This window comes from Schistocerca nitens, chromosome 6, assembly GCF_023898315.1.
Source record: "Schistocerca nitens isolate TAMUIC-IGC-003100 chromosome 6, iqSchNite1.1, whole genome shotgun sequence".
In the NCBI taxonomy this organism is placed as follows: Eukaryota; Metazoa; Arthropoda; class Insecta; order Orthoptera; family Acrididae; genus Schistocerca; species Schistocerca nitens.
The window spans coordinates 299743004-299754350 of record NC_064619.1 but is presented as its reverse complement, the minus strand read 5'-3'; the positions used below and the strand labels follow the sequence as shown (position 1 = coordinate 299754350).

Sequence of the window (11347 nt, the reverse complement as noted above, 5' to 3'; positions counted from 1 at the left end):
GAGACCGGCTCGAGGCGGCGTCACGGTGCGTAGATCGATGCTCCCGTCACCTACTGAGCAGCCATTTTCGCGGCGGTGCCGCAGCGGCCGCTCTGTGGGGGCGGAGCGTCCGGCGCACGGGGACCCAACGGCGGAGCGCGGTGGGCGGCGCCGCGCCGCTCTGCGCATGCGCGGGCGCACGCCGTCGGTGGTGGGGGAGCGGCGGCGCCCGAGCGCGGCTCTCGCCGCCAGTGTGGCCCGGTGCGTTGTGGCAGACGGACGTGCCCGAGCGAGCTCGCGGAAGGGCGCTTCGTTTCGACTCCTGGGCGGCAGACCCCGGCTGTGGCAGCGGTGGAGCGCGTGACGGCGGCCGCGGCGTCGGCCAACTGCGGCGGCTGGTGCTGGGGGCGCGCGTGCGGCGGAGCTTGCAGTCCCAGCCCCGCCGTCGTCGTAAACCTGGCGCCCCCGCGCGCGCTCAAGATCTCGCCGGTGAAGGCGGAGCAGCTCGACATGGCTGAGCAGCCGCAGAGTGAGTACCGCCACTTTCTCTCCAGTATCTGTGCCCCGGCAGGCGCTTCGTGACGAAATGGCAGGACAGAGGTATGCAAGAACACCTCAGGACCACAAAAATGGGAAAAAAACCAATGGGTGTACACCTGGTTATCGGTCTCCAACGGGTACAATATTACGGCAGACAAGCTTGTCAACATAATCTTCCCTTAGAAGTACGTGATGTGGTTTTCCTTACCTTGTCGCAGTGTGTTGACAGATCAATCCAGGGGAGTGTTGCAGAGGTCACAATATTCCGGCAAGTAACATCTAGAACCGGCAGTACATCCCTGGACTGTTTTGTAAACAAATATGACGGGCGAAGCTACATAATCAAAGTCAGAAAAATATTGCTATGTGGATGCTGTGTTCAACGCTGAGAGATATATTTTACCTGCATACAGATGGTGCGTACGTCAGTGGCATATGTCGATTTTTCGTCGATATCCTGTTCACTATAACTGGGCGTCTCCAGAGATCAAGTGCTTCGTTTTGCGATTGACTGTTGAGCGTCTGCTTTATGAATGGCATCCAGTCTATCTGTAGACTGTTTCTTCTGCCCTTGAATTTTGCGCTCGTATTATGTTACTCTGTGAGTCAAAGGTCTTTTGTGTCGTGTGAAGCTGTAGTTTTCCCTTATTTGTTTATTTACCTCGCACACCCTCGTTTGATAAATTCTTCAGGAAGGAAGCAAAGTGCTTTGTCAACTGTCTTTGACACTGTTGGTATTTGCTTAAGACATACATTTTTACGTGTACATCAATGTTCACCTGAAGTGTCTAATCTTGAGAGATTTGTGATTTTGTACGATCGCTTCACATGACTTTGTCACGATTGAGCGTCCAGTGTTTGAGTAGTGCCTAACGCCAAAAGTTGTCAAGATTCTCTATACGATGCGGTTGCCCTGATTATGCAATGTTTGATCTTCCATACGAGAGAGGTGAAAGTAAACAAAGATGCATGCTAAGTGTAAATAGCTCTGTCATATTGCCTCCATAGGATAATGTGTTTCATACGCCTGTACGATTGTTTCTGTGATAATTTTTTCTACTTCTGCATCGTTCCTCCAATTTGCCTTTTCGCTGATTGAAACCTGGCAAAGGATGTCCAGGAAGTTCCTCAGTTAATGCATTATCAGCGGATCTTTCCACGTATTAACATTGAAATTTTGGAAATCCGTTTTATAGTTGGTAACCACATCTTTGACAATTTCTAAGTCCTCCGTATTTAGCAGATAACTGGTTTATAAAGCACCCATTGTCAGTATTGAATATAATTCGTGGTGTTCAGAGATTTGGATGCGTGCGCTGCATTGAAAATATTTGTGGTCCTGTTGTATGTTGGTAGGCTTTAGTTTTTCCACAAAATTCCTTTCGTTTGTAGACTGCGTCTTATTGTGAACCTGAGGATGCCGACTTCCATTAGTGGTAGAAACGTTGGAATATCGTTTTCTCCATTATTTCATGATCTACAATCAGGAAGAACATTAAGCTGAATTATGTTTTCTGTTTCTTCATTTCATGTTGATTTTCTGAAGTCAGTGCCCTTTCGTTGTAGATGTTCCAGAAATAGTTTCATTCGCATTGCCTCTTTCAAAGGATGCGCTTAATATTTACTAGCCTTTTCTATTTTCCCCCTTGTTGTTGATGATACCAGTAGCACTGGCAGCTGAACCGCATTACTAGCGGTACAGAACAGACGTAGGTTTCTTGTGGAATACACAGGCAGCACTACCACTGCTAGATATCTCCGAGGAAGTACATTGCGCTTAGATACAAACTTTCTTGTTCATATAAGCAATAGGTAGCAAATGCAGGTGGGAATTTTTAGCGGCGTCTAGACTGCAGTTCGTCTGCAAATTAAATTTTGCAATTGATGGCTTATTGCAGGCGTAGGATTATTTTCTCAAAATTTAGAAGTTCGCTACGACTGGTTTATGTTAAGCAATATTACTGTTCTTTTCGTAACGACGATATGATTTGTGTTTTCTGTTCGATAAGGCGTCGAATAAATTACCGTCGATGTACTAATTGTGCCTTAATTATTCGTCCAGAACATCTTTCTCGTCGCTTTGCACGTTTCTTATTGTACAGCACTCTCCGTTGAGTTTCGTTACGGTGGCCATTAATGAATCTGGGAAAATACCGCCGTTGTTGTGAACACGTTGATCTATGTTTATTTTGACTGTTGGAGAATTAAAATGAACATATTTTTTCTGGGCTTTAGTTCCGGGGACGTTAGCAATTCGTTACTAGTCGAGCAGTTTTCGCTTGCTTTTGTTGGTGCCGCGATACATTCCTGTCAATAATGTTTCCAACACTCGCCAAGTTTGCCTTTTTTAGATTTTTGTTTATAGCGTAATACTAAATGAGGGCTTACATGAGCACTTAATTATAGTGGGACCGTACATTTATTTTTACTTAGATTTAATGAAGAATAACTTCATAAGCGAGGCGAGTGATATAAATATCAGTAAGTAGCAGCTACAGTCACTGACAGTTTAAATGACACAGTGGTGAAGTGACTTTCTCCGTGAATAGTTAAGGTGAGTTATGTTTGTATCTTGATTAGCCTCTAAAGGAAAGTAAGATGACTTTTTCCCCCCTTCGCGTACGCGTTAGTTCCTTACTGTTTACGCCTAACTAACTATACGGGGAAGCTGTATGCGTTCGATCGATGAGCTAATAGGTTATTCTTCGTGGATCGAAATATATAATCCTATTGGAATCAACGAAAGCTGTTTGTTTGACATTTGTCGCACGTTTACGCTAGGTTTACTTGCCTAAACGTAATATTATTGCCAAGTAATTAAAGGTTTAAGCAGGTTTGTTAGGTACAGTTTGTGAACAAAGCTATATAATTTGCCACAAGTTGCTAAACTTACGTCTGTCAATTTTTTCAGAAACTAATGTTCTTACAACACTTTTCCTAGTCATCTCAAATTTTAACGGAGGGTGAATTTCCTTCACAGTCTTCTAATTTGATTAAAGACTCATTCTTTCTGTGGCATTATAATTTACAGAGAACTAATTTCATATCGTGAATGGCACCGTATCCCAGATATAGATTTGATAAGTCTTTACTGTAACTGAGGAACGGGTGAGTCATTATATTCTGATCGTAAAGTCAACATCGAGGATTAGGTTTGTTTTGCATGTTCAGTGCGGAAACAGCTTTAATATGCGCTATTGTGCGCTTAATGTTTCCGTTCAGTAATTTCCTCACAGTCAATTTCATTTCGGTGCTGGGCTATAGACCATTCAGGCTAACAATACGAAGTGACTTTACTGGATTAGTCTGCAAACCAGGCAACTCCAGCTAATGTAGACATACGTATTCTTCTCATTGTTCACTTCAGTAATTTGTAGTATTCCTCTCTTCATTTATATTGTAAATGATTTTACCCAAAGAAATTTTATTCACACATTTTACAACGCTTAATCTTCTCTGCACTGCAGTCCCTTTCGTATAAACACTGCGTCTTTTATCCACGTACATTTTTTTTTTTTTTTTTTGGCCGGTACACCTGTGACATCGCAAGAAAGCTCTTTTTTCTTGTCCGCTACTGGTATTTGACATCACCATCGACTCTCATGTAGCCTTTATGGTTTTGTGTCTAACATCTCAACTGCACTTCCTTCCTTCCTTCTTAATAAGCAATCTCGTTGTTAAAAATGCTATATTGCTATTTGGTATGTGTGTTAAAGCTTCGTCTGGAAATTATGCGACAATACTTTACAAAATATACGGGAACTATACAGATTTCAATCAGTTCGACGAATAAGAGAACGCTAAATGTTGATTATATTAATAATTTCGCGCAATATTTAACTAATGAGTGAAGGAATACAACTGAGTTCGTGTTATCAGCATTTACCACCAAAGGCAATATTCGGACGAATGTCATGGCAGAGAAGGAGCGAATGACAGGGGCAGGCTCATCACCGAGAAAATGTAACAGCGCCTAAGCGGACCTGTCTACTGTAAGTTCGTTGTGAATTTTCCTGCATCATCCTTGGTGGTACTCCCTTCATAAGGCAACATCCTTATCACATCGTTACCCCACACTGAGCTATTCATCTAGAGCCCTAAGTGAAAAGCAACAATATCGTCGAACTTCTAATAATTATAGGGAAAATGGTAGGTTCCGTAAGAATGAATACCAAATTGGCATTTTCGTTACTAGAACGGCGTCAATTGCCGCCAACGCGCAGGGTTATCTCGTCGTGAAAATTCACAAAACAGGGTGAGGTCTTTATTTATTTTGCGTATGTACTGTGCAATTCTAATGTAATACTACGATAGTGTTAAGAATTTTGTGTGGTGTAGTTAATAAGCTTTTTTTCATGCGAGATTTTTCCATCATCCAACGGCTGTAATTTGCAGGTAGGGTGAGGCTAAAAAAAAATATTGCGGCAGCGCTTCCGAGCTCCACTAATTGAGATCCCGGTACTACTCGAAATAGTTGTACGTTTTCGTGATAGCGTCTGAAGAGCAGGATATCTTCTACGTTAAAGACAGTTCGAGTGTGAAGTAGAACTACATGTCAATCAGTAAAATATTGGAACTCTTCTGATGTGTCCGCCTCTGAAGCACTACGCGACCCACCGGAGAGCGTGTGCAAGGAGCCTCCTAGTTGAAATTTTAAGAACCATCGTGTGCAAGGAGCCTCCTAGTTGAAATTTTAAGAACCATAAACGATGTCTTGCAAATGTTAGTAGTCTTGGAAATACGTGAAGACACTTTGAAGGTGCAAAAACCTGGATCTGTTCTATCGAGTATGTTGTTTGTGGGGATCATTTTACGCTTTCTAACGAACGGCAGGTTACTTAGGATTCGCTACACATGTAGGCGTATTCGTAACTTGGTGAAGGTACTAATTAGAAATAATCTGACGACTCTTTGAAGTAGCGTTTTTTATTCGTTTAATTTAGTATAGGCTACATTAAGGAAAATCTCGTAATTTGGAGGTTAACGTATTCAAAAGTAAATTTTTAAAATTGTGTTTTTAATTTAGCGTGACTGTTGTACTTCCTTTTATTGGCAACATCTTGTATCTCTTTGTAGTAGCGGATGACACGATGAAGACACGTATCTTTCACTAAAAAGGATGTTACAGGGAGTATCTTCGTGTTTCATATAAAATTAATTTCCATGCTACTTGGTTGTAATCCTTGATTTTGCACAGACAATGGTGCTGAGAAACAGGCGGAATCTTAATTCTTATTAATACAAAAAAATGTGCGTTTCCTTTTCTGTGACCGTTTCACCCTCTCTGTGCAGTTACCCGGTGAACTAACAGTGTACTTGCATCTCTTCAGAGATGAAAAAATCCAGTCATATATGATTCTGAAAACACTCTGTTTTGTTGTTGTTACCATAGATTCCAACAGTCCGCATGTCGCTGCTATAAATATATATCGTTTTCGTAAATTCTTTGTCACTTCGTGGTCGGACTATTAAAAAGTTTTAGGGTGAAAAGCAAACAAAATGTGTGTTGTTTCGTTGGTACTGATTTACTTACAAAAAGAAATTTTGTTCACCCCTCTGTGCCAATCCAAGTACTCAGACGCTAAAATGTAAGAATACTTAGCATTACAAATTCAGATGTTATAAGTGAGTAGTCTCTCATAGAAATCCCATGCTACATCTTCCTGAGACCATGTATATCAATACATCAACAATGTTTCTACTAAGCATCACAGATGAGTCGCGTTAGCTTATGATGAGGTGGTACTCCTTTAATTCAACTGTATTTTATTTGAATCGCAGTTTGCTAGGTACACTCGGCAGAAATGGGTAAGTTAAGGGTAACTGCGAAGCTTGTTTTTTTTTTTTTTTTTAATATATTACACTAAAATATTTCGTTGTGACAAATTCCTTCGGACTTAAGAATAAAGATTTTGGGCGCAGAGAATTACACTGTAGTACATCCACGGTTTAGTGCTTTTTTATTTATGATTGTGTTTGTTTCATAACAGTGCCCTTGTGGTCGCTAGTCAATTCACCTCAGACTATGGGATAATTAACTGAAAGCCTATTTGCAGGAAATACGCACGACTGTAGCGACACGCAACTTGTGTGCTTATAGATCTGGCGCAAATTATCGTCTGCTAAAGTCGAATCTCGTAATTTACCTTAGATTGAGTAAAAACGTGTTGGCCAATCATGACCATATTTTAATACATCACGTACTTGATACATTCCGTAAGCTACAACTTTTGGTCAAGGCCTAATTAATCGGATTTTGTGAAATTTTTTACGGGACATTTAGCAACATTGGGAAACGAAATGAAGCCGTGTTGCAAGTTGTTGCATATTATATACCATTTAGGGTTAACCATAAAGGCCTACTTCACGTATCAAATGTATGCTAATTCTCCATAGTGTTCAATCACGTTCACGGGCTATAATCCTCAGTGTATTAAGCGTTCCAGCGTATGTCATCAAGCTGTTTTGTGACGCGTGTAGCTAACAGCGAAAGTCATCTGTTTTACTGCAAGTGAAACAGAAATGACGCAGATTATAAGGCTACGGGTGGTACGATGGAAACTGGATACGTGTGTAATGTGTTTGAAAACCTGGAAGAACGGCCTTTCAGGTGTTAATGCGTGTACGTACTGAAGCCAGTATTGTGACACTCGGTCCCCAGTGAGTAAAAATAGTGCACTAAAAGGTTGATAATAATTATTATCTATCGCATGTAAAAGAAATACGTGAAAAACTTAATATTGGCTCTGTCTTTGTAATTTCAACCGTTCAGAAGTTATTTTCTGATATCCCCAGTGACGCATGCTTTTCTCCGGAATAATCATCTCGATTTTGAAGCCGTAGCAATAGGCGTATTTCCAGGCTAAATTATGAGATGTCTGATTCGCCTTTTATGCGTAAAACTTTCATAACTGCTCATACATGAATTAGTAAGTATGTGCCATCATCAGTAGGTGCTTCATTCAGTTCTGTAACGTTTTAACTACTACTATTATTATTATTTTATTATTATTATTTCACGTGGCGCTATGGCCTGGTAGAAGTCTTTCGATTGGACGCCACTTCGGCGAGTTCCTTGTTCCGTTTTAAGGATTAATTTCGTTGGAATAATTGGCACTTAAATCATCTGCACCTACACTCTACGGAGCACTATGACGTGCGTGGAAGAGGGTGCGTTCCACTGTGCTGGTTCTTACGGCTTTTTCGCGTTCAATTCAAGTGAGAAGCGCGGGAAAAATGATTGTTTAAATGTCTCTGTGCGTCTAATCTTGTCCTCGCAATCCCTCTGGGAGCAATATTAAGAAGTTGCAATATATTTCTGGTAATAATTTCAAGCTGGTTCTTGAAATCTTCACGGTAGACTTTCTCGGGTTAGTTTATAGCTATCTTAAAGAGTGAGCCAGCTCAGTTCTTTCAGCATCACAGTGACACTCTGCCGCGGGTCAAGCAGATGTGTAACGATATGTGCTGCCCTTCTCTGTATACTTTCGATATCCCCTGGTAGTCCTCTTTGGCACAGGTCCCACACACTTGAGCAATATTCTAGCATAGGTCACACGAGTGATTTATTAGCAACGTGCTCTGTAGACTGATTGTATTTTCTCAGTACTGTACAAATAAACCTAAGTCCATACCATCTGCTGTAGCCACGAATGAGCTTATGTGGTGATACCACTTAATGTCCCTACTAAGCGTTACATCCAATACTTGCATGCATTTACAGATTCCAACTGTGACTCACTAATATTATATTCGTGGGATACTAAGTTTGCATTTTAGAGCACTGAATAAAAGTACCCACTCCCGATGGCTCAAAGTTGGTGAAACATGTATCGACATGTATAAATAATACCTGTTACAAAATGACGGAATTTCTCCAGCTTTATTTAGGTGTTTGTGTTATTGGCAACTAGTTTCGATGTTGTTACATCATCATCTTGAGGCTCATACTTGTTGACAGCAACCGTATGTGTCTAACACTAGTTGTCAGTGGTGAGATAGGCGTGTTCCATGCGGAAGGCAGGTAGTAACTGACATCAGCCTTCCGCATGGAAGACGCCTATCTCACCACTGACAACTAGTGTTAGACACATACGGTTGCTGTCAACAAGTATGTGCCTCAAGATGATGATGTAACAACATCGAAACTACGAGTTGCCAATAAAACCAACACCTTAATACAGCTGGAGGAATTCCGTCATTTTTTAACATATAATATACCAGCTGACGTCCCAAGTCGTCCGTTTCGATTATGGATATACGAAGATTTACAAATAATTGTTATTTGCATAATAGGTGGATCCCAGTTCTCACAATTTTACCCGGAAGGTAATTATTATTGCGGAAATAGTAGCACATTTCCTTTAAATGTTGACTCATGTGTATTGTTGCATCGCGAATAGACGGAACTCAGATTTTGTTGACTTGGCTAGGTGGCACAGTGGTTAGAACACTGGACTCTCTTTCGAGAGGGCGACGGTTCATATAATCATCGGGCCAGTGTGAGTTAGACTTTTCTCGTGGTGTTCCTAAAAAAAAAAAAGGGCGGCTAAGTGGCAACATACGACCCACCATTATAAATTAGACGATGGGTCATAAAAAATAAGCAGCTAGTGAAAAAAAAGTGTTCCTAAATCGCCTAAAGGTCCGGCCGATTTCCTTTTCCGATCTGAGCTTCTGCTCCGTCTCTAATGACCTCGTTGTCGGCAGGAAGTTAGACCTAAATCTTCCTCCCTTAGGATTCTGTTGCATGGCTATGTCTAGGCTCTATAAGTTCAAGAAATGAGTAAGTCGGTGTTGTAGGTGCCCGGATCTCTCACGCTGGCGGACAGGGGATGGGTGTCGATATGTACTTCAACGTGGTGTTCCCACAATTAACTGTTTGGTATACTGATTTAGTGGCTGCGCAGTTTTGCTGGCAGACTGGTAGAACAGCGGCGCCGTTTGGGAGCCTTTGTCTCCCAGCAGCGGGGCACGCGCTGCGTGTTACGCGTCGCCCTCGCAGCGGTAGCTGGGACGTGCCCCAGCCGTGCCTGCGGCGCTGTTACGGGAGCGGCCGCGGATGAGCCTCGGGATGATCCCGTGGGATCAACCGGGAGCGCCGGGGCGCGCGCTAAACTGTTTTTCGTGTCTGCGCGCCTCCCCCGGCAGCTAGACACTTAGGCACGGCCGTCTCTGGCTGGCGACCCTCAGCCTGCATCACTACGCCGCCGAGCATGCTGCCCTTTCCTTCCTAAGCCAACTATTCCCTACACCACCCCAACGAAAAGGCGTGTCTGTATAAATCACTGCGTTGCTTTTTTTCCCCTTCTTCATGGGTCGCCTCCGTAGTCCCATGGTTAGCGTCGCGCCTTCGATGCGGAATTGTCTATGTTCACTTTCCGGAATGCCCTTAGGTTTTTTTACTGAAACATGAAGATGTGTAACGAGGTCACTCAGCCTCGTGAGGCCAAATGAGGAGCTGCTTGGGTTAAGATGTACATCTACATTTATACTCCGCGAGCCACCCAACGGTGTGTGGCGGAGGGCACTTTACGTGCCACTGTCATTACCTCCCTGTCCTGTTCCAGTCGCGTATGGTTCGCGGGAAGAACGACTGCCGGAAAGCCTCCGTGCGCGCCCGAATCTCTCTAATTTTACATTCGTGATCTCCTCGGGAGGTATAAGTAGGAGGAAGCAATATATTCGATACCTCATCCAGAAACGCACCCTCTCGAAACCTGGGCAGCATGCTACACCGCGATGCAGAGCGCCTCTCTTGCAGAGTCTGCCACTTGAGTTTGCTAAACATCTCCGTAACGCTATCACGCTTACCAAATAACCCTGTGACGAAACGCGCCGCTCTTCTTTGGATCTTCTCTATCTCCTCTGTCAACCCGACCTGGTACGGATCCCACACTGATGAGCAATACCCAAGTATAGGCCGAACGAGTGTTTTGTAAGCCACCTCCTTTGTTGAGGGACTACATTTTCTAAGGACTCTCCCCATGAATCTCAACCTGGAACCCGCCTTACCAACAATTAATTTTATACGATCATTCCACTCAAATCGTTCCGAACGCATACTCCCAGATACTTTACAGAAGTAACTGCTACCAGTGTTTGTTTCGCTATCATATAATCATACAATAACGGATCCTTCTTCCTATGTATTCGCAATACATTACATTTGTCTATGTTCAGGGTCAGTTGTCACTCCCTGCACCAAGTGCCTATCCGCTGCAGATCTTCCTGCATTTCGCTGCAATTTTCTAATGCTGCTACTTCTCTATAGACTACAGCATCATCCTCGAAAAGCCGCATGGAACTTCCGACACTATCTACTAGGTTAAGATACTGCGGCATCATCAGGATTCGTATACCGGCACTAACGTTTGAAAGGACTGGCGACATACTGACCACGATCATACATCGTTTTTCGTACTGCGTTGTAGGCACGAGTCGTAACAGGCCTAACACCTAATCCTTGACTGCTGTTTCTATCGTTGCCCCACTGTGAGGCCGAAGAGCCGCGTCGTATCCAGCCATATAAGGGCAAGTTGGAGTAAAATGCACTCCTCGCATAAACTGAATTATTGTTTAAGATTCGTAATGGAAGGGCGATTAAATATAGGGCCTATCTTATAAAAAACAATTTTAATGCGTAGTTGGCACAGAATCTGGACACTCAGCTTCAATCAGTATTATCATTGTGCGTCAAATAGAAAATATACTGTTAAATATACCTTGATCTTTTTTATTTTCTTCGCACAGTATGTTTGAGTATGAGGTATGCAAAATTTCTTGTTTCGTTTATAGGTTCTTTCATAATTATAGTTTTTAGGACAGC

The 11347-nt window shown here is 42.7% G+C and overlaps 1 protein-coding gene across 1 annotated transcript in view; it reads left to right on the top strand.

The window, feature by feature from the left end:
* Window positions 1-434: 434 nt before the first annotated feature.
* LOC126262804 (insulin gene enhancer protein isl-1) overlaps window positions 435-11347 on the top strand; it is a 468702-nt gene continuing 457789 nt past the window's right edge. The window contains exon 1 of the mRNA XM_049959645.1: window positions 435-508. Coding sequence (XP_049815602.1) covers window positions 490-508 — 19 coding nt within the window. The 5' untranslated portion in view covers window positions 435-489. The remainder of the gene's footprint in view (window positions 509-11347) is intronic.